The sequence below is a fragment of the Filicampus tigris genome, chromosome 9, assembly GCF_054856515.1.
Source record: "Filicampus tigris isolate MCC_2025a chromosome 9, RoL_Ftig_1.0, whole genome shotgun sequence".
Lineage (NCBI taxonomy): Eukaryota > Metazoa > Chordata > Actinopteri > Syngnathiformes > Syngnathidae > Filicampus > Filicampus tigris.
This window is the reverse complement of record NC_141225.1, coordinates 15,107,294-15,131,586: the sequence shown is the minus strand read 5'-3', so window position 1 is coordinate 15,131,586 and position 24,293 is coordinate 15,107,294. Positions and strand designations below refer to the sequence as shown.

General features: G+C 42.3%; 1 protein-coding gene across 10 annotated transcripts in view; it reads right to left on the bottom strand.

Moving 5' to 3' along the window:
- The window catches only part of cadpsb (Ca2+-dependent activator protein for secretion b), a 72,073-nt gene extending 47,780 nt beyond the window's left edge, over positions 1-24,293 (bottom strand). For 5 of the 10 annotated variants that reach the window (XM_086040721.1, XM_086040724.1, XM_086040725.1 and 2 more), the window contains exons 1-3: positions 23,589-24,291; positions 9,607-9,720; positions 6,697-7,029 (exon numbers count right to left, since the gene is read on the bottom strand). In XM_086040721.1, coding sequence (XP_085896847.1) covers positions 6,697-7,029; positions 9,607-9,720; positions 23,589-23,921 — 780 coding nt within the window. In that variant the 5' untranslated portion in view covers positions 23,922-24,291. Of the gene's footprint in view, positions 1-6,696; positions 7,030-9,606; positions 9,721-23,588 lie in introns of all 10 variants that reach the window. The other 5 variants (XM_086040729.1, XM_086040730.1, XM_086040723.1 and 2 more) reach the window with 3 other exon arrangements.

Here is a 24,293-nt window from a genome sequence, read left to right as displayed (position 1 = left end):
GCACACTGCTGCATAACCCAGAGTTGTTGTTTAGTAGAGCACGTAATCAGACGCTGCCACCAGCTGCAGGAAAATGTCTGCACTTGCAGCGTTGAGTGCTGTTGGACAAGAGGCCGACCATCCTGCCGAGGAGTGTCTTCTTTGTCATGTCCGTTATCAAAAAAAAACAAAAAAAAAACACACTCAACCTGAGCCGCCGCTTTTCTGCCTGAGTGAGTGTCTCCCTTCCTCTCTGCAGGCCATCCTGCATCGCCTGTCAAAACACTCTCACGAGTGGGGCGCGGCACACATCCGACCCTGGCGTTGCCAAATGAACTGCTCGTGCCACGCATGGGGAAAAGCGACAGCAAAAGTGTACTAGGATGGTCTGACGCTGCAGTTTGACTCAAATGTCTGAATGCTATTCCTCTTCAACTAAATTCTTTGGATGGATGGATGGATGGATGAATGGATGGATGGACAGCATGATGATGAGTCATCGCTTAACTTAAAATGTTAAAGTTCATTCGGTAACCATCCTTCAGCAAAATATGGACAGTGGTGGAAAGTAATAAAGTACAAATACTTTGTTGCTGTACTTAGGTCGATATTTCAGGTAACTGTGCTTTACTTGAGTATTTCTTTTTCTGATTACTTTTTTCTTTTAAGCCCTACATCTGAAAATGGATGGCTCTTATGTCCAAGGGTTTAGTGGAATATCAGATTATGTTAATTGGTTTTCTTTTGTCCACTTTCTGGTTTAACATGGATGACGTGAGATATCAAGAACATCAAGAACAACCATTACCGATTTTAGGGGGGACGGGTCTACTGTAACTCAAAGCGCAAAAAAAAGAATAGTGGGCAAAAAAATGGCCTGTTTGTTTTTCTCATTGTGAGTGAGCGGGATACTTTGCTCTTTATGGAGAATGACGTATGTGCTAGAATTAGACTTTTGTGAACCATTTGTTTATGGAGCACGAAAGAATGGCCTGACTCAAATAGCAAAAACAGAAATAATCTATTAAAAAAATAGGGGGGGAAACAATGTGATGCAGAAAAAGGAAATAACTATTTGTGTCTGCCCTTCAGTATTTTACCGGCAGGCTGTTTGTGGAGAACGGCTTAAGAACATACAGTACTACCACAAGGGGGGAAGAACGTCTCGTCTTGATTCAAATGTCAAAAGAAAGAAAAGAAAGCAAAAACTGGAGAAAAGAACAAAACATGGAGCACCTTATTTTTTTAGTCTGTCCGCATGCTACTTGTGCTTCATGAAGCATGGCTTAGGTGCCAAGAAGACACGGATGGGACTCTATCATTTGCCTTCTGGGGTGAGGGGAATGTTTCTACTGTGACCCAAACTACAAAAAGAGAAAATAAATCTCTCTACCAAAAGTAAAAATATATAGGATGAGTGGCCTATTTTTGCTTCTTACTTTGTCTTTACTTTATCCTGTTGTATTTAGCAAGCTAATTTCTAGTTCATGTAGAATGACAAAAGAAAAAAAAAGATGAATTACTTTGTCTGCAGTTCTATAGGCAGACGGTTAGCACACATATGGATAAACAGGCTCAACTTGGCAAAATTTACAGTAGGCCGCTCTTTTCCGTACACAAAGCAAACACCGGAAATCTACTGACTCCGTTTTAAAGGCCCCACATCTAGCCTAGTGTGCTGTATTATTTACAACAATCGAGAGCCAGGAGTATAGAGAGTGTAAAAGAGAGAATATTGCAAGTTTGGGATAATTTCATACCTAATAAAAGGAGCTAAAGTGCAATGTGTACCACAAACAGCTGGATAATGATCGGCAAAACGAGGTAACGCTGTTAACAAATTTAATATAGCCTATAATCATTAGTTAGACCATATTATAATCCCCCCGCAAGTGGTCAAGGACGGACACAGCCGCAGGTGCACTTTCAATCGCTTTATTGAACAAGGGTAACAAAATAAACACAAGCAAATTTTCACACGTGACCTGCCGTTTATTTACCACAACTGACGTTGAGTCACCCGACATGCAGAGTGGCTAACGGATTAGCCAGTTAACAGTTAGCCAACTCTACCCTCTGACTGACAGTCAGTCCCACTCAACAGGCCAGGCCCCACCTTTTAAAGCCACAAATATTACCGGTAAGTCACAAGTAGCCACAGATACTCCATTACTGTAGAACAGTGGTCCCCCACCACTGGGCCATGGCCCACACTTTGAACCAGGTGGGAACACATGTCTAGTTGTCTCCGTTGCGTAACGCTAATATTCAACGCACAAGCCAGCAAAATGAGTAAGAACAAAAATAATTCCAAAAGACCTACTTGAGATATGGATTTACGGCGACAAATTATTCCCACGCATAAAGCCCGCTCTGCACAATATGTGCAGAATCAATGCAGACTTTAAAACTGATTCTGAACTGAAGTGCCCTGAGAGTGTGATACTTGGTGGCTAACCGCATGGCTAAGGCTAAATATCATTCAATATTGGTGAAAAAAAAATGTGGATTTGCATTTATTATTGTTGCACACTGCCCTCGTCAAGACACAGGTACATATGAAATTATAAATATTGTGTATTATATTGTGTTATAAAACAAACAATATGTACATTGAACAGTGGCCAACTGTGGGTAAGATAAGCGAGACAGTACAGTCGCTTGGTGTGTAACGAGCCAAAGGGCGGTCAGCACTAATTGGTATGTCTGAACCCCGCTTAACAAACCAACAAACAGCCATCAGAACGATGCATCTTGCTTGGTGGAGGTAATAAATAAGTGTGACACTTCTTTTAGCGCGACTGTGAAAAGCAGAAAAACGATCCTGGCAGATGATGAAAGTGAAGCAGCAGGTCAAGCTGGAGGTTAGTGCCTGCGTGACGCAACAAGCACCCGCTGCTGACCCCTCAACACCCCAATCTTTGCAGACCGCCAACTCCTAAAAGGTCATTGATGTCAGCACGCTCGCCGGCGTAACGTAATCCGACAGGCAATTTCATGACAAATCAGAGCCACCAAAAGGTACGTCCGTCGGCCGACAGCCAAGCTAGCGGCGGCAGTCGGCGACGGCGCTGCAGTAGCAGGCCCGGCGAACGGCAGGTTAAAGGTGAGGAAGCGGAGGCACGGGAGCAGGGGCTGGAACGATGTTAGCGACCCCCACAAACCCACACAACCCCGCCCCAGATGAATACATGGACATTAGCAGCAGACAGCCAGGACAGCCACAGGCGTTTTCATGTGCACAACAAAGGATGGAGCGGGCAGATTGAGAGCTGAATGGCACCAGGAGGAGTTCAAGCATCTGCTCTATATTTAGACCCGCGCGCTGCAATTTGTGTGTGCGTGAGCCTGTGATGGAAAAATGAGCTTCTCTTGTGAAGTGACAAGAAAGACGAGGAAATTGGTGCCCAAAAAATGTCACTTCACAATCAGAGGCTATTTCTATTCTCTTCATTTGAGTTGGTTTTCATTTGTTTTATTATAGCATCAATGCTACCTGTGCTGTTACATTGCGGGATTCAAAGCCACTAATTCCTTTCTCTGACATTTCTCCACTAGTCTAAAGAGGAAAGTGAAATACAGCTGTGTAGGGGGAAATGGCTCATTTTAACGAGCCGGAGCCTCACGAGGACTCTCAGGTCTGACTCATTTAATCATCATCCTAAGTGTGGGGAAACATTCTGCTATGGAACGGTGGGCATAAATATGGATTATTAAAACACTTAAAGAGGCTGATTAGAAAGTTTGCATGTGAAAATATACAAAACAGAGGAAAAACGAGCATTATCAGTATTATCGTGAGCTGTATCAATACAATTAGATTTTCTATTCCAGGTTTATTTCATGTATTGCAATTCACGCACCAACATAATTTGCCTTAGTCGAGCAACATTGGTGTGATTTGTGATATCAGCAAATATCGTTATTTTGGAAAATGTCATGGAAAAGAAAACATCTGCCATTCTTTTTTTTTTTTTCCGTGATAAAGATTATAATCAACTCAGTTTTAATTGACACCGTCAGATGTATTTTTGATTGGAGGCTTCTTATTGTGAGTAATATTTGAGTTTAGCCTTGAAGGGGCTAATATTAGAAACGTTTCTCGGTGCCTATAGATGCAGTGAGATTCTAAATCGCTGCAAACTACAGCATGATAATAAACACACTGTGTGGAATGTCCAGTGAGCATAATGTCTATTCCAGTCTGTTTAGTTGTCCTTGGTGGCATTGCAGCACAGGAAAAGAAAATCGGGGCACACATAGTGTCACAGTCAGTGATCACACCAGTCCAGTGATTTTCAGCATCCTGCAGAAATCCAGACGGCTCCTTCCTCTCTGCTATTTGGGTGCAAAAAAAATGTAAATCCCCAGTGATAATAAACCTCTGATGGCCTCTGAATCCCATACAATTTACCAAAACGTTCCATTAAATCCCAGCAGCTGTGAGCCCCGCTGACGGAATTGCCTCTGAGTGAGGATTTTATCATTTAGCAAGCGGGGGACAATTGATAGCGACTGGTTGCTTACTGAGGAGATGCTGAAAGTCATCATTAGACGGGTCTAATATATTCATTACGGCTGCAAATGGAATAAGAATAGGCACCTAAAAAGGCTGGGGTAAGCATCCAGAAAGAGACATTTCAAATTGTTTTTATGCAAATGCTGTTCTATTTATCGATATTCACAATTGGAGATGTGCAAGACTTCCAAGTGTGGATTAGCTGTGCCTACTACTTCAACTTTCTGCTGTTGACTGGCCCTGTGGTGTTACTCTGCGGAGCCTCTGCGGATGTTCTGAATGCAGATTTGCGACCTCATACCATCAACTTTGCTGGTAGCTCCTCCAAACTAGGTTAAGCATCATCAAAGGCATTAGAAAGGAGGCTATGAAAATGTCTCAGAGCACAGCATTAGAAACATCAAGTTAATGAACCCCACTGAGGAACGCAGCCCCGTATTGATCTAATCCAAACAAGGCGTTTCTGAGGACAATTCTGAGCCATTTGTTTGATTTCTTCAAGCAACACCGTAATTCACAGAAGAATACTCGGATTGATTTATTAACTTTTAAGCCTCATTGACCTCCTGGTGTTATCAAGTGGTAGGTTTTGATGTGTTAAATAAACACGTGCAAGAGCGCCAGAGGTTTCCTCCAAATACAGCCGTGATAAGACTTTTAATCGTGTTGCTGAAAAAGGAATACATTAGTGCTGCTTTTAACATTCCCACAGAGAGCAGTAAAGCAGGAACGACAGAAGGATAAGCGAGTTATATATGACACAAGCCCCCAGTCTGTAATCTCAACATATCTACCCCCGAGTGAAGCATTGGACATTACCAGATACAGATAGCTGACAAGTTAAAGCAAGAGTCAGGGATTTTTTTTTTTTTTTTTAATTTGCTTCATGGCTCCCGCGAAAGTGATTTGTAATCTACTTTGAATGCACCCAGGCAAATGCAAATCAACAGTCGTAAACGAGCATGTGTGTGTCACAAAGACACGGCCAGAAGCTAAAGAAGCCAAACTAATAAATGTTGGTGGTAAATGCTAAGAGTGTGTTATAACATCATGTCTTGAAATAAACAATACAATCCTTTTTAATGTGTGGCAAAGTTTGTACGAGCATTGCATCAAACACTATTTAAGTTAGCACTTAAGCTAACACAACACGAAAGCTGTCCTGGTTGGTCTACCAATGTTATAGATCACCAAAGTGGTTCGGAGAGATTTATTGTAGTGAGCCATGGTTGCCATCTGCTATTCTAATTATCAAACGAGTTTAGTTGGGTTTGAAGCAAGGACACATTTTTAGATATTGTGCGCTATAAAGGCAATGCGTGAGTGGACACATTAATTCGATGACACAGCTCAAACAGTTTAGGTTCAGGAGAGTTAATACATTTGTTCTCAAGATATTTTCAACTCTGTATATTGGTTCCTGTAAAAATAACATTCAGCGCAGGGACAGACCAATACTATCGATTTGAGAAAAGCAATTAAATTGACTGTATTTGGCTTTCCAAGGTTTCCGCAAAGGCAGTTAATTAATTAATTGCCTGGGGCCCCCGAGACTTACAGGAGCCTCCAAAACCTCTCATGAAAACTTCCATTTAAAGTCCTTGTTAATGTTTTAATCTTAATTCACATGCTTAAATAAACATTCAAATGCTAATCGAACATGATTTTTTTTTTCTTTTTTTTACATTGTTCCCGCTTCCTTTTTCATACAGTGAACTACTCCATCTTACTGCACATGTGCAGACTTGATTCAGGGAAAACAAACTAGTTGACTTGAGGAGCAAAAGAGAAAATAAAGTAAAATGAAATGAAATCCTTTTTTTTTTTTAATCAAAACTACAAATGAGTTACAACCTTTTTCACCGTGGGAAATGCGCGTAGTCGACAGCGAGGACAGCAAAAAGCAAATTGTGTTTAAACAAGTATAAGTACTTTATGGATGTGGAAGCTGAGTAAAACGGAATCAATTATGGCGTTGGTCCCCTTTTGCAACTACGGTACAAGAACTTCCACTATTCTCTGTAGGCTTCTACTACCGGAGTGTGCCGGTGATTGAAATAAGGCCTGACGCCTCACCGTTATTCAAAAAGACGTTCGATGGGGTTGCGATCAGTATTCCCAAGTTATTCCACAACGGGTTTATAAATGCCCTGTGGTGAAATTACGTAGCTTCTTGTAAAATTGGAGCTCAAACGTACCTGGCAAGCTTGGTAAAGCAGCTGGTGCTCAAACTTTTTGATGCCCAGGATATTCTGGAACATCTCGTACAGCTGGTCCTTGCTCAGGATGAGCTCGGAGGCGGCGCTGGCCGTCATACGCTGCTGCGCCTTGCGCGGATCCTCGTCGCCGCGGTAGATGGTGTCAAACTTGGCCATCCAGGAGCTGAGCACCGTCTCCTTGCTCAGGCCGTCGATCTCCGGGAGGCTGCGGACGCGCTTCTCGATGTGCCTCTTGAACACATCCCTGAAGTCACTCGCCGAGAAGCCGCCGCTCTGGACCATTTTAGCCACGCGGTCGCTCTTTAAGAAAACCTTTGTTGTAAGAGACAGCAGATAAGGATGCAGGATTAATGGGTACTGCAGCGAGCTGAATACTGGAGTGTACAGTTCCGTTGCTCCTCAGCTGGGACATATATTCTTTTTTTCCACTGTATCATTTTTGTCCATTAGGGTCAGGCTTTCTCATCAAACAGGCTTTCGTTTTATTTACTATGCGAGGCTGAAAACATTTCATTTTGAAAAGTGACTATGATTGACTCTTAACGCATGTCAAGTTGTCTCCCTCATGTAACGGTAATATTAAATGCATGAGCTGGCAAATGAGTAAAATAAAAGGACGTATTTGGAACGTTTCAAATCATATCCACGACGTGGCTCACGACAATAAGAAGTTTGACATCCCTTGACTCTACATTGCACGTCTAGCGGTAATTCTAGCTGTTAACAAGAACCACAATTTTATAGACTGCATGCAGGCACTTTCGGGACCACGACCGCCTGCTAATGACAGACTGACAGTGACAGACAAGATGACAGCATCAACCAAACAATGAAGCCCACGACTTTGTCATTAAGACAGTCACATTTTGTTCTCAGCATCAAATGTGGCTAAAAAAGCAACTGCGCAGGCCATTTGGTAAGCAGTGTACATATACAAACAACAAAGCTTTGGCACCATCGATTCCTGCCTAAAGAGGCTTTTAAAAGCACAGAAGTCTTTAGGAAAATCAATGATTTAATTAATTATTGTGTCTCCCACTCATTCTGGCGGTAAAAAAGAACACCAACACCCATTTAAATAATTTTGTCAAGTACCAGGAGCAATTTAATTTGTGATTAAAAAAGGTCTTGCGCAACATAACATATGACTGTACCCCACATCCTTTTTGTACGCAGTAACAGCACACGAGTAAGTGCACCTGCACAGTCCATTACGATCCCATGCAAAAAGTTCATAAAAAATTCAGTCTTTTACGGTGGCAATATTTTGCAAAGGTGCCGAACTATGCTGAATCATAAAGAGAGCGTGTTTGTAATCTTTTGCCAGTCTCGTGTAGCTGAATAAGGTTAACACCATTTTAAAATACCTCAACTGCATTGCAGTTCTCGACCAAAGCAAACTAATGTACAGCTATTTGTTCATCTAAACTCAGTGGGAGTAAACGTGATTGTACAAATAACTGCTATTTTGATGGCACTATACTTTTTGGGGAACCTTTGGTTTGTGGCACAGGAAGGAGGAAGAAGAAGTCAACCAGGATCATTTTGACTGGTCATTGTGCAATTTACTGTCAGGTATGTTGCCAATTGTCAGGTTAATTGTTGTAGTAAATTTACTTACTTACTACCTAAAGGTGGACATTTTGTTTCTTTACAGTGAAGCATATTTTCCTGTCAACGGTGCTTCTCAGGACGCTCGGACACAGAAGCTTCCCAAGCATTAAGTATTGCATTTTATTCTGACCGTTGTCTACTTAAAGAGGATTCAAGCTCACTAGTTGAAACAGGGCATTCTGATAAATATTGAGTTTGTGGAACAAGTGCTAATCCACTCGTTTTTAGCCATCTCTGGAGGGCGGCCATTTTGTCTTCTGTCGACTGAACGTGACATCACAACTGCTCACAACGACCAATCACGGCTCAGATTCAGAAAACAGGTCAGCCGTGATTGGTCGTTGTGAGAAGTTGTGATGTCATTTTCAGTCAACAGACGAAAAAATGGCCACCCGCAGACATGGCTAAAAACAAGTGCATTTTGCTACTTAAGTTATATTCCACAAACGCAAAATTAATCAGAATTCCGCGTTTCAACTAGTGGGCCTGCTGGGAACATATTTTTGAAAAAAATATGTTTGGGTTGACTTCTGCTTTAACCAAACGCAACAATTATTCCCCTTTTGTATTTATATCGGTACCACGATTGGCTGAATGACATTGGAGACTTTAGAAAGACACTGATCTGTCAGCTCATTTTTTCACCCTTTCATGTATATATGATAACTATCTATCCCTCACCCTCATTTACATGAACATACAGTGTCGCATATTACATCCATCCTTCACATGTAGGTGAAGCTCTAATTAACCTCTATAGCCATCTACAGACTGTGTAAGGATTTATCTGCAGTTTTTCCATTATGCCTTTGCTTGTTTTTTTTTTTCCATTAAAGAATTGACCTTTAATATCCGCTATCTGTCATGTCTCTAGCATGCACGGTAATAATGACTTGCTTCATTATGTGGATTGAAGAGGGTGAGCTTGGAAAGACGGCTGTGTCAGCCACACGGTCTGACTCATAATCTGCACAGTGAGAAGCCTCAGCCACCATTTTATCACTCAGCTGCATAGATTTCAGCATTTTGACATGGAAACTGGAGCAGTTCTGCGTGGGGGCTTGGATTTATGGCCCGAAAACCCCGCGACTCGACTCCGCACGTAGAAAGGCGAAATTGCTGCAGCCAGCCACATTTTTGCACTTCGACAATCAGCAGAAATGTACGCGGACGCGCTTTCAGTCAGTGATAAATTCAGAAAGTCATCCGGCCTCTATTCGGTGGAAAAATTGCTGTGATTGAGCGTGTGCTGCTGTGATTATGATGCGCTGGTACCTCATGGTAGCTCTGCACAGCGTTGATGAAGGCTTCATCTGCCACAATTTGCGTGTCTCCGTTCAGGAAGGCCTGGAAGCGATCCTTGGTCTGCTGAAGCTGCTGCTTTGTTATCTGTCGGGGCAAGGGCGCACAAAGGACAAGGCAGCATTAAAGCGAGATTAGACAACACTCTCGTCCAAATGGGTGCACATTAGCTGAAACAATGCTCTCCAGCCCCTTTTGAAACCTTCTTGTCAGTCCAGAACTTAGTCTCAGGGAGGCTAAGCGCTCCCAGGCCATCTGGGAGATGCAGTCCACCATCCTCATTTGGCCTGACAAGTTCTCCCGGTCTGCGGCTTTCAAGACAGGAGCTATTCTGGGCCCTCAAAATACACCAAGAGGCAGCTAAAGTAGAAAAAGGCTCAATGACACGCTCCCAAATCTCTCTCCATCCAAAGACAACGTGCCTTGACTCAAAATATCGTCGCTGTCCTGGGAAAAACTAATTGTCCAATTTGGGATGTTTTTTTTTATTTCACCTTCTTGCGATGTCTTTAACGCGGAAACGCCATTCACGTAAACATTTAAAAAATGAAAACGAATGGACATAAGTGTTTTTTTTTACACGGCGGCGACGATATGTTGGATTGCTTGCAGTAAAAACAGTTTTGCATATTGGACCTTAGGACCATGCTACATAATTTAGTTTCTGAAATCCTACCATATAATTTAAAGGGTGGTCAAATGAAGCAGCCACTTAACTCTTAACTCATTTGCTTCAATGTTGAGATATTTTATATGCACATAAAGAACCTAATTAAAATAATATGCGCCTCTGATCTCTTCTCGTTGTTTCACCTCACTCAGGTTGAAATGTCCTTGAATTGATTTAACACATGCTAACAGAGTCAGTGACCTGAAAGTCAATAGAGCAGCCACCTCCCTGTGACAAATGCTGTCTACACTTCAAGCTGTTCTATATATCATACAAGCACAAGGACCAGCCGGGAGTGTGTGTGCGTGCGTGTGCGTGTGTGCGTGTGGGGGTGTGTGTGTATATATATGTGTGCATGTGTTAGCAAGTGACAGACTTTGGTGTGGGAGGAAGATGGAAAAGTATTTCAGATCATGTGCCTGTGAGGCAATCTCGATAACATCTGCGTGCCTGTCGTCGCCCCAACACCTCAAACTCATTCAATCTGGTTAAAATAAATGAGAATTAACTAGAATCTGTCAGCGCCAAAGATAACCAAAGGGTTGATTTTTTTGGGAGATGCTGTGCATAATACAAGCAACTCTCCATTCATTCATTTTCCATACAGCTTATCGCCATTATTGTCACGGGTGAGCTGGAGCCTAGCCCAGCTAATTTTTTTGGGCGAGAGGGGCACCCTAGACTGGTGGCCAGTCAGTCACAGGTAAGTCTTTAATCCTTTAATCAAAAGCAAGATGGTCACTCACTGCTGGATACTCTTAAGGCACTATGACTGTAAAAACATCATATAACTGTATAATCACATTGAATCATACAAATGTATAAAATCCATTATCCATCCATTAGCCTCACAAGGCATGCTGGAGCCTATCCCAGCTGTGTTTGGGCAGTGGGCGGGGGACACTCTGAACTGATTGCCAGCCTATTGCAGGGCAGGCGAAGACAAACAGCCATCCGCGCACACCATTATACCAAGGGACAATTTAGAGTGTTCAATCAACCTGCCGTGCATGTTTTTGGAATGTGGGAGAAAACCAGAGTACCCGGAGAAAATCCACGCAGGCACGGGGAGAACGTGGGAACTCCACACAGGAAGGCCAGGGTCGGATTGGAACCCACGACCTCTGAAGGCTACTGTGAGGCAGATGCGCTAACCAGTCGATCACCGTGCCGCCCTGTTTAACTTTATAACAGAGAATTTGTTTTTGCTGGGGTGGAATACGTGTGTGTCATTATCCTTGTATAATCTTGTGATGTGTTAATATGGAAAAAAAAACAATAATGGCTAAAATCGTCAAATAAACAAAAGTAGACCGATTTTTGCCCATTATAAAAGAGCTAATATCGGCTGAGTTGAACAGTTGGGCCCTAGTTAATATGTACTGTAAATTCAGACTGTGTCCCGCAGCTTCATTATTAAAGTATAATGCAGGTGACGGTTTCCCAACTAAACACACCGCAGTGTAATCACAAACAAGATTAGATTAAAGTTAGGGTTTTAAATCATACTTATCTGGCTAATCCATAACTACCTTAAGACTTCGGATCTGAAACCGGCATGATAAATGCCAATCTCCACTGTTTTAAAGGCCTCAATGTATGAGAAATGTTGCTTTTAGTCTTAGTAATAGGAGACATCTTTGTGAGGCAGCAGAACGCTGGTTAATTATTAACTATTAACTACCAAATTAACATTTTTTGTGCAAAACAATTATGAAAGCGACCTAATGTGAGTCAACGGAGTCGTTCAGCGGTCATTTGAACTGGTTAGTTGCTTTCACTTTCTCCCCAGGGTGTGTGAACGACATTAAAATAAATCCTTAAAATATGGAAATGTTTAATGTAATCATTAGGTTTGGCCCTTCTGTGGCTTGGCCGGTGACAGACTATTAATCTCTTCATCAACATGATCAAACATCGCGTGTACAAAAGCGAGAGACTGCTGATTGGAAACTGTACTGATTAGTGACCATATTGATGGGCGAGGGAAAGTGCCTACATTTTCATCTGATTCCACATTCCCGAGACATATTTTTCCGACTTGGCGCATATTGATTCTCTCTCTATGGCTGTTATCAAGATTGCAGCAGGGCCCAGTGATTCATTTGCGGCAGTGAAGCAAACATTAATCACCCCCGCGTATCAATAGGGGAGCCAGGCAAGGGCATTATGCATGGAAAACTTTATTACCGTTCAGAACTACTTGACTGTATGCCTTAAACCGGATGCTCCTGTGATTAGGTGAGTCACCATGACCTATTTCGAACATTTAGTTATATCTTAATTCAATTATAAGCAGCTGCAGCAGATCACGTGCGTTCGTGTTATTTCAGCCCATACCTTAAGCAGAAGGGTAAGCAGCCAAAGGTTGTGCTTGGTCTAGTTAAACATCTGCATCTGATTCTTTGAAAGGGGCAAAAGTGAATCAAATTGAATGGTGCACTCTCCCGTGCACCTTAATCCAGCCCTGCGCGCTTATCAATTTATCCCTTTCGAATTTTACTCCCCACAGCTTATAGGCTACGTGACACGGTTGTCCTTGCAGCACTTTGACGGGTGGATAAATTATCTAAATGAGTAAAGTGTATAACGCAGCCTGGGTGTAGTGTGCTGAATCATACTCACAGCAAGCTTCCTGTTGAAGTTACATCACATTGAAATTTGATGGTGCTTTCCTAAATTAGGAGGCTGCAGTTTAGTTTGTATAGGCTAAGCCTGTACATAAACTATCATTTATTTGTGAGGTGTTTCACAGAAGTAGGAATAAATTTAATTAAACAATCAAATGAATTAATTTCCTACAAGATAGCAGAACCGTAGACGGGAAATGCAACCATAAATCTTTCTAGAAAACTCAACAAAAATACCCAAGCAACTTCATCTAAAACCACTGCTACATAAAATATACTGAAGATAAAAGTCAATATCCACAACGAGATTAATCATTCACCACAACATTCAATTTGCCAGAATGAGATTTAAAACAAGAGTTGTATTGAAATGTTTGCAGGGTTAACAAAGTTAAGATAAAAGTAGCGTTTTCTGTGTTTGGATTGTACAATACAATACAATTTTATTTATATAGCGCATTTCATAACAGCTAGGGCTGTAACAAAGCACGTTACAATACAATAAATAAAACAACAACAATAAAAGGCTGTGGTACATGTATTAATGAATATAGACATGAATAATATATAAAATATGAATAAAATATGAATAAATAAAGCCAATAAATTGACATAAAACACTATATACAATTGACACCGGAAAAGAGCCGAAAAATTCAGGTCCGATCAAAAGCCAGAGAAAAGAAATGCGTCTTCAATAAAGCTTTGTTTGGTCAGAGAAGTCTCCAGTTATGAAGTAACCACAGCACAGGATAATCACTCAGCATAACCGTCCAAAGACGGAGAAAAAAAAGGGGAGAAAAATTCTCAGATTATGCCCACATGTTGGTATGTGTGTTTCCTGCTTTAGTCTTCAAGAGAATAACGTTTGTGGGAGCTCAATTTGGGTAACATTTCTTCATGCACGAGGACAACAATTATTGCTCCCAAGGTAGCTGCCTTTTGATTCCTTTCTTGATTTTTAACACAAAGCACCTGAGTCACAATCCATACATCACGTGAGCAAACAGCACGAGTACACGACAGCTGCACAAAGTCAAACACAGCAAACCCAATGCCACGAAACCACCGTGGCAACACAACTACAGAAACGCAAAGGCAGGTGCTCGGGCTATTTCTCCCCACGGGGAGACACAGCCACGTTCATTTGCAGCAAAAGGCACACAAAGGCAGCATCGTGTGAGTAAAAGGCACTCGTCAGGGTCAGCAAACAGCCAGGTGTGGGTTCTGCACACACACGGCAAACGCGTCGCGTGTCTGCATCCTCCGCTGCGCTGTCATGCTACAAGTCGCGGCACTGGCGAAGCTCACAGGAGATCGCCGCGTTCGCCACCATCTAAACCGATTCTCGTAACAGACATCCATCATCACACCACCCACTCCCTCACAGCACCCATCCTGCTCGGCGCCGGTCTTCAGTCACGCGGTTACCGAGCAGAAAATGAGCCCTTACACAACTATGACATAAATGGCACGGACATGTGAACTTCCCGTGGTTTACAGGCTGAAATCGGCAGGGCTCTCTGAAAAGGTCATGGCAAAACAAAGCTATCAAAGACGTCTGGGGAAGGAGATCAAGAGGTTTATAATTACATGTTGCACATTAGTTTATACAACTGGCTAAAATGAAGTCATTTCAAATATTTAGAGGAAATTAGAACCCCCTCATGCGGCGTTTGTTAACATCTGACATCTATTCCTATTGAAGGACATATTTTAGATCCATATTTGAAAAATATATACAGAGGATTTATTCAAATGCAAGGTTTGTGCTTGACATGCCCAGCTCTGATAACTGATTGCAAAGGCAGGACAAAGTGGACAAAATTACATAACTCACCTTTAGTGGAACAAAGTAGAGGGGAGGGGGCGTTTTCTTTTCTATTTACTTTAGCCCCCAAATGATTAGCTCCGGCCCTACGCCGAGCCAGTGACGTCACAAGCCGGCTGACATACTCAAAGTGTGATTAGCGGCATTGACGAAGAAAGCAATGTGAATTGTACAACACGTTGACACTTCATACGTACGCCATTGTGATAGGATAGCAGTAAGCGCTTTAAGATGGATGGATAAATGGATAATATAGCATCGCCTAAGCACTATCAAAGTTTCTTTCTGCATACAGAACAAACACCAGCAGTTACAACAAGATGATTGTGTGCATTCAGTTCAAATAGTCTGCAGAGGAGTGTGTGATCACTTTTTGGCAAAGCAGGAGGGGAAAAAAAGTGAACCGGAGTTTGTACCAGAGATGCAGGCTGATGCTGCCCCCCCAGGTGGCTCTTTGCCGTCTTGAGGCCCGAGCCAGGGAGCCGAGGACTGCAGTAATGATTTCTGCACAGCTCGGGCATCTCTCCACAAGTCCTTTCATGGCCTGTTTTTTTTTTTTTTTTTCCAACTAAAGCAATGTTTCGTGCAACAGGACAGCATAGAAATGATTCAGGGAGGGACAGGGAGAGGATATCTCTCCGCTCATGATAATGGCCATTTGCGTCATCAAGAAGTGCAAAAACATCTTATTCTGAGATGCCATCGATTCTAAGGAAAAGTAGGCAGCAGTTGAAAAGACGAGTCCAGTTTGAGACAAAATACACAAAAGAATGAAGAACGCTCTCAGCATTGTGCAGACACATTCGCAAGGAAAAAAAAAAGTTATTCTTATCGAAGCAATTACTGCAGTGAGACAAAAAAATCATTTCAAGCAGGAAGGATGGCCACTTCTCTGGCCCTGTTCATAATCTCACATTGATTTTATACATTTATGTCATCGATCAATTAGCAGTACAAACATCTGGTTTACAAATTCAATTTCTTTCTCTTATAGTTGTGTGCCAACTGCAGTCAATTTTTAACATTTACAGAGAATCATAAGAGGAAAGATGGCATTGATAAAGGATGTACTTTGACAGGTTGCATCTTAATGATGACTTTCATGTTTTATCATTTGCACGTCGTTCTAATTGCCAGAAGGCCTTCGAGTCAAGGGCAGACTTCAACCAAGGCCAATCCTAATGAGCAGCAGCACTTAATTATTTCGCAGATACCCAACTTCTGTATGGGACTTATTTAAAGAATTCAAGGAAAGTTTCCAAAAAGTGAATAGAAATAAATTGGAAATCCAGAGAACAATCCTCTTTATGCAGATTCTGAATCAAACATCCACGACACTCCTCCTTTGGCCATGAGCCAGCCTTCCACAGCATTTCGGAGAAATGAATTATTGCATAATCCTGTTAATAAACAAACACCAATGAAAACAAATGCCCTCTTGCATAAATCATTCAAGAAAATGTATTATAATCAATTAAAGTACTTGATGACAACATTTGCGAGTATTATATCAACACGGTACTGTATTTTGTATCAGCAACATCCAAATGGTTCTCAGCAGTAATAGAAACTCAGAAGCCACGAGCCTTATTATGAACCTGTCTGCCTCTAAATTCACAAGACAATGTAGTTATTGTTATTTGCCTTAAAAGAGTGCGTGAAATGCTTGTGGGCTTGTACAACACATGCGACACATTTCAAGCAGCACGTTGCCTTGACATCATTGATTCATCACGGTGCATGGTTTCCTCTCTTTGTTTATGATATATACTAAGAATGTGCAATTCGATTTTGTATACGGTCACAATTTCTAAAGGAGGATTGACAGAGGAGTGCAGATTTATCAGCCAGGACGGACACACTAACTAACCTTAAGCTCCTTTTAAGATTCATGGATTTACTCAATCGTGAAACGGTGTTTTATTCTGGTCAGCGTTTCAAGGTTGGGCAGGAAAAAAAAAAAAAAAACATTGCAGTCGACATCTAACATTGGGGATCACGTGGGCTCTGCTGGGACATAAAGGTTTAATTAACACGTGCGCAACGGAAATAGAAATCAACCGGTGCGGGGCGAACGTCAGAATGTGAGATGCAGCTTTCAAGCCGGCCGGCGCACAGATGCACTCGCACGTTGTGTGAGGGATGAAAAGAGAAACAGCAAATCCTAAATTGTCCTGCAAAAGCTCCTCGGGGCGACATTTTCATTTCGATTGCTGTTTTTCTACTAACAACAGTGTCCCGGTGTGTTCAATTCATCAGCCACTGCTGCTTTATCATCTGAATAATGAAGGCAAAAGTGCATCTAACATTGGCAGAATTGGAAGCAAAATATTTGGGGAAATGTTGTTACACAATAAATAGTAGAATCCCTATATTATTTTTCCGAGATAAGATGAGACACGCCTGCGCAGACTGGAGGTAAAGGATTAACCTCTGCTGCTTTTAGGCTTACCGTCTTCCTGAACCACATCCATATCTGAAGCACAGATGAACAATCTGTGTCGCTAATGATGCTAAATCATACGAAACCCACTTTTGACCTTGACTGGAAAGCCTCTTTTATTGTCAACGGATGGCCTTTTGTAAGCAGAACTCAATTTAAAGCTCTTACCTAATAATGCAAATCATTCCACATGAGCTCCCGTTTACTGACACTGTCTCTCATGTGACTCTTTATGAGGTCCATCTACTTGTTCCAATGTAATCTTGCTCACTTTCGTCTCTTCAGGAAGACTAATAGACGTGCCTGGACAATGAAGAATGTTGTGCGAAACAACTTGTGAGAGTGTTGTGTGTTTTTATGCAAAAAGCAACACAATGTAATTGCACTTGAACCTAGTGAGTTGAATTAGTCTGTTAGATATTTTATTATATTATATTATATTTTATATATTATTATTTAGAAATTGGTGCCGTGTTGATTGTTGATGCTTGCTAAAGTGAGCTTTTGTAAGGTATGCTGCAGGCTCGCAAGAGTTGCAGAAGTCTTGCGTGGTATGCTAACGTGACGTCTGACTTCAAAATAAAGTCTCTAAGGTTTGGTCCATTTCTGACTTACGACCAATGGGAATGCAAATTTGTAACCATTTTGGAAGGGGGGCGGGGGCTTACATTTAAATGAACATTCTTGTGGCAGAGTATTGCAAAGGAATGGACATTTTTTTTCACAGTTTGTCAAAATGGAGTGTTGTGCATTGCGCTCTCATTGTGGTGACGACATACGTCGTTTGACAAATAAGCTAGTTATAAATATAATGGAGTTTTTTTGTTCCCAGCCGGAGAAACTGGATGACAAGTGTTTTAAATGGACTTTGAGGTTTGTTGCGTTGTGACTTTCTTCATTGCAAATGCGACATGCCAGCTTATTTATGTTAGCAAGCACTCTGCGTTCATCTGGCTTGAATCCAAAACGTTCCCACATTGCCATACCGTTAGGCTTGGGAAGTAATTCCATTTATGCCACTCAACTTTCTGTGATTGTGCAAGTCCAGCCGTTGGAAAACCTAGCTTTGAGTACGCTAACTCACTGTGCTTAGTGCCATCTGTCTCTGGCTCAAGTGTGCGTGTCCCGCCTCCCTCATCAGTGATCAAATTGGCTGACAGGAGAGGGAAAGAAGCACCACGACTGAATGTTAATAAAGTATCTAAACCAGTGGTGTCAAACTAATTTTTGATGCTGGCCACTTTGCAGTTACGGCTTCCCGCAGAGGGCCATTATGACGGTGAAATCGTCTCATTGTATTAATACGTACACACAACCAATTCATGGGTTGCTAGTTTTGGAATCAGAAATCAAGGAGAATCGTTTGTTCAAGTACTGTAAAATGGGTAACAAAATGTTCTTGCAAAAATTGAAAGTTTATTATGCATGACAATTAGAATTTTTTTGCGAGGATCACCGAAGTTGACACTCGCGATTTCTTTTTGCGGGCCATGTAAAATGATGTGGCGGGCCAGATCTGGCCCCCAGGCCTTGTGTCCATTTTATTTATCGAATGATAAGTTGATATTGTAATTATGTGAGCAGGAGGCCAAATACACCCTGGACTGGTTGCCAGCTAATCACAGGCAGGGCAAAAAAGACAAGCAATCACTCACATCAACAGTATTAAGATCGAAGACTATTAAGTTAACCTACGTTTTAGGAATGTAGTAGAAAGCTGGAGTATCCTCACAAGCGCAGGGAGTTCTGAGCCAAGATCCAAACGAGGCAGAAAGGAACATTATTGCATTTTCATGCAATTATCTTTGTTTCTGCAGCAGTTTCACTCACACAATCATTGCTAATTGAATTGAATTATACATTGCCTCTCTCTGTTTTGCCATTTTATCTCCCGTCTCACTTAGTTCCAATCTTTTACTATATTAGCTGTCGTTCATCCATTAGCCGAAATGCCATGCTTAACTTGATTCATATATCACATCACATAAACGGGATAAATGTATCAGCAAAGATGAATCCATTATGTCGGCGGGTGAATTTCCCTTTGACGCATTTATTAAAAGGAAACACTCCTGCAAGATCTTTCACTGAAGAGTCTCGTCTCTATCGGATGGGTCAAAAGATGGACCATAAGGCTCAGTTTGAGCTACACAACAATATTAGGTCCACTTTGACAAACGAATGTGATTGTAAAACAAAGGTGATTTGAAATGAAATTACTTTTGCAAAGATAACTTGATTATCAATTTTTGGCTGCCACTGTCAGGGAATGGTGCATGGCATGATATTGAGTTACTTAAGGGTCAAGGTATACCTCATGTTGTGGCAGATGAGATTTGAGTTGTTAACAAGACTACCGGTAAAAGGATTGCCGAAAAGGTTTGTGAAATATTTCCTCCAGAATAGTCGAAAATTCACAAAGACAAGTGAAAACTTCTCTCTTTTTTTTTAATTAACAAAATGAGAGCGCACCACTCGTGCTGTACCTTAATGACAGCAAGACAAATGTTGACATGAAAGAAGTTCCAAAGTCTTTTTTCTCCATGCGCAGCACCGCGGAGGCAACCTTCATCCAAGTAGCACTGATTTGAATTCACTCTACTTCACATTCACATCACAGAGTCTCCCTTGCTCAGAGAGGCTGGATGCTTTTTAGAAAGTGCTGAGCCAAGAGGCGCTCTATTAGGAGATGATTGGGTCAGGCTAACTTACGGGAATAACAAATCATACTTGGGAGAGGAATGAAAATCCCAAACTTATTTGTGATCTATTCATGCTGTACACCAGGGGTGCCCATTACGTCGATCGCGATCGACCGGTCGATCGCAAAGGCATCGTGGGAAGATCACCAGCCTATCATCCGTCCTCACTACTGTATCGCTACGTTCACACCAACTGCGTTGGGAACGTTTCTGGCGGTGCGTTTCAATTGGAGTCAATGTAGTTCGCGGGGGCGGGCGCCGTTGCGTGCGGGGTGGCGCGAATGATGCATTTGAAAGGGACGCGGAGCGAAGCACCGTAAAATCCGTAAACAAGTCAACTTTTTTGCCATTCCGGCATACTGCGTCACGCACAGCCACACAGCGTCCTGTTCACTCTGCGGCTTTTTTTTTTTTTAAACAGTTCTTGAACTTTACCAAGACAGCGATATTGGTAGTATTAGCATAGTGTGCAAAAAAGTTGACTTGTTTTATACGCGCCGAAGGGAGCGAATGGGCGGATTGTTGTTGCTGCAAATCTGCTTGAGGCTGGCTATCAGCAGCTACTGTCCGGACTATGCGTCCCTGGCTGATTCCATTCAGTGCAAGTCATCAGAGTAAGGTAATTGCAAAACATTTTTTGTTGTTGTATTGTGCTATATAGGGTGATGCAGTCATGCAAGGTACACCAGCATGTACGGTACATAATAATTCTCAATATATATATACATATATATAAATAATGTGTTTTGTATTTTTTTTTGAAGGCGGCAGATCATTTTGACTCGGTCATGTCATAAGCAGCTCTCGGGCTGAAAAAGTGTGGGCACCCCCGCTTTACACTGTGATCTTCGACTGTCATAAGCTTATCAGTCTGAGGCCATCACATCAGTTTGGACCAAACCAGTTAAAAAAAAAAAGGGTATAACACCTTGTGTATTGAAAACAACCCAGCAACTTTGTCTTCCACTACATTTTTTGCTAACACACAATAACAAATAGTATCTGCGGTGGTGATGAAACTATAAAATTACTATAGGATTTCTGATTTAATATTCTTTGTTTACCAAATAAAACTTGCTGCATTTTGGCGCATGTCTGTAATTTCCCTTTGCAACATCGTAACAATACTGATCATTGTAATCGCTACAATAGTGATATGACATTTTCATAATGTTCTACTACTTCCCAAAAATAAATAAAGCACGGCGAAGTCTGTCGATGTATATATATGTAATAATATCTAAAAAACATGATTCAATAATATTCATTCTCAATGCATATGATATTGAGGTATTTCAGATTAAAGAAGTAGCCTGACTCATCACTTGACCCTCACTGTCATCCATCACCCACGACACTCATAAATATTGTTCAATTGTAAACCGTGTTTTATGCGCTGCTCAGCAGTCCCCAAAAATGATTTCTTATCTTGCTCTTGACCGATTTGATTCCGACTTTACTAACCCGCTGTTCATTGAGAGATTTACAAGTTCTATTTATAGTGACATCACAACAATGTTCTTTAAGAGCAAAGCTGGTTCCGTACTCATCATGATGCACGCAAACAATAAGCTTTGCAAGGCACGCTAATGTAATGATGTAGTTATTAAGATGCATCACGTGTCCAGTCATGAACAATACTTTTTTTATTATTAGACACTGTCCAATTCCACCGGGCTTCCTAATGTTAATGAAAAATGGAGGAAGGAATCAAATAATGGCGACACAATCACATTCATCACCAACACAATCTATGTATAACCTCAATCCTTTGCTCCCAGCAAATCCTTTAATGTAAATTGTGCAATTAGTTTAAGCGCGTCCCAAGACAATTAGGCTTGAACGTAAGCACGAGTTCCCAGATAAAATATGAGCATTTGAACGGCAGCAGTGGCACGCTGCCGTTTACAAGAAGACGCCACTGGGTTACCAGGAGGAAACATATTTCCGCCGCCCTTCAAAAGCCCATTTCTCCTTTTCGCGTCGCCCTTTCACAAGGTTACGGCGGCATGTTGAAGACGCACAAGTGGGGCTGACGTACTTTGAAGCCCGGCCTGTTCCTCTGTGATAGTCCATCACTGACTCCTGCCTGCGTGCCAGACCCTCTAATAACAGATTACCACAGAGCCGCTCCATATGTTTTGCTTTGGCTTTCAGTCGTTTCATTACAAACTAATTGCTTCATCATATTTCTGTGACTAATCCATAATAGCCTTAATGTAGTATGCTGCATGGACTGCGCTGTGAGGAATGCGCGTTTAAGAATATACTTTTAGACAAATACTGAGTTGCGTTGAAATGACTGCTTAACAATGACATGACACATAATTGGCTCATATTTTAATACCCTGCATTGGTCTCCGTGCAATTATTCTCCTTTCATATTTTTGACATTTTCAGAAACTTTGCAAGCCTTATTCCATTCATTCTTGCAAAAGGGCTATATATATTTAGTCCTAAAAAATAATCTATTCCTTGAAATGTGGACCAAAGGAATTTGTGCAACCTTACTGTCGACAGACTTTCTGGTCTGGTTGCGCTGCACATTGGATTGTTTGTTCAGGTATTCACTCACCCACGGTCCAAAGGATTGTGGCTGCCTGAACTGCCAGATATAAAAGTGCATTACTAAGCATGCATTAGACTGTCGGTAACCTCTGCCAAATGGGACTACAAACAAATAAATAAATGGAAACGCTGTGGTTTAGCCTCCCACACGCACTTGTACATGAGTCAGCAGAAAATGTCGACCATACACTTTCTGAAAAAAGACAACAGGTTAAATACAAACAAGAGCCACAAGTATAATTTCTGTAATGTTGTTTACAGTGTGGAAAAGACCTGGGGACTGGTAAATGCTTTTCCTGTAGATTGATACATTCACATTCAGTAGTTTAAATTCCACATTGAGTGTGAATGTCAGCGCAAGATTAAAAAAAAAAAAATAACTATGTACTATAGGTTTATCTGTGGTGACCTTTAATATAATAGCGTAAGGACGTCCTGACCTAATTCTGGCTTCAGTCAGCATCACAGGCACAGCAGCAACCTGAATCCACGTGAGTGATACGTACAAATATATGGATTTTTAAAAGGCACATTAAGGGGTAGTGGAACATTTTGCAATGAAATGAATGTAGAGTAACTCACCATCTGAGAGCAAGGAAGCTCATTAAGGCTACCTCAAAAGGTCTGAGCCTAAAAGTCACCTTGGGAGGCCAAACTGATGAAGAGGAGGGCTTCATTCATTGCATTCTTCATCTACATTTGCTGAGGGCAACAAGTCTCAGTCCAAAATGCTTTCTTCTGCTTGGCCTTGCACACTGAATTTGCATTCTGGGCTACACAATTGATCTCACACGGGAGCTTTGTGCATGTGCAACACTTTTGTCTGTACTTCATCATGCTCCGACTCATGCTCCGTGATTTTTTTTTTTTTTCTTGCACCAAAAACAACCTGGAGGGGTGCTGTATTCCCTGCTGCTACCCGGTAGGCCCATCCCTCCCGTCGTCACCCCCCGTTCGTACTGTATCTTATGTAGGTCATCAATGACAACATCTGCGATGTGAAAGAGGAGGCGTCTCAGCAGCATGTGCTTATTAACGATGCCCTTGCGCCGAGGAAAAGGGAATAGGCGGAAGACGAGGAGCGCGAGAAGGCGGCGTGGGGGGAGCTTACCTTCTGTTGTCGCCTCGCCATGTCTGTGGGCTGCTTGGCGTTGAACGGATAAGCGATGCATCGCATGACAAACACATAGAGCTGCAGCTTCTTCTTGCGCTCCTCTTCCTCCCTCTGCAGCTTCTCCAGGTCGTCTTTCTCTTCGCTGGCGGCCGACGGGCTCGGGCTGGTCGGCCGGGCGCTGCTGCGGCCGCTGCTGGGCGCCAGTCCGCCGGAGCTCTCGCTGGTCCTGCTCGGGGAGATGCGGGATCCGGCCTGGGGGGCCATCACTTCTTTGCTCTCCTCTTCCACTATCCCGTCAGACTCCTCCTCGCTGGACGACGGATCCAACATCTTGCTCTTGAAGCGATGACCTTCCTACTATGGAACCTGACCTTCCAAATTAGGTCCCCCCTCCCTCCTCACCTCGAGTGCGGCCGCAGTGTGAATGAGAGTCGGGGTCGGGTCGGTGGAGAGGCCCAGGTTGCACTCGGTGGCTTGGCAAGAAGTGAGCAGTGCGAGCGGTGCTGAGAGATGATTGCCGCTTCCCACTGAGCATCCTCCGCTTGCGCCGAGCCCGCGTCGATGCTTACGTGTTTTCTCTCTTTTATTGGCCAGTGCCTGCTGCGGATGCAAGGGGAGGGAGGGGAGGGGCACAAACGAGAGGGAAGGAGGGTGATGAGGGGGAAAAAGAAAGCAGGCAATGTGCCTCCACGCTTTCTACTC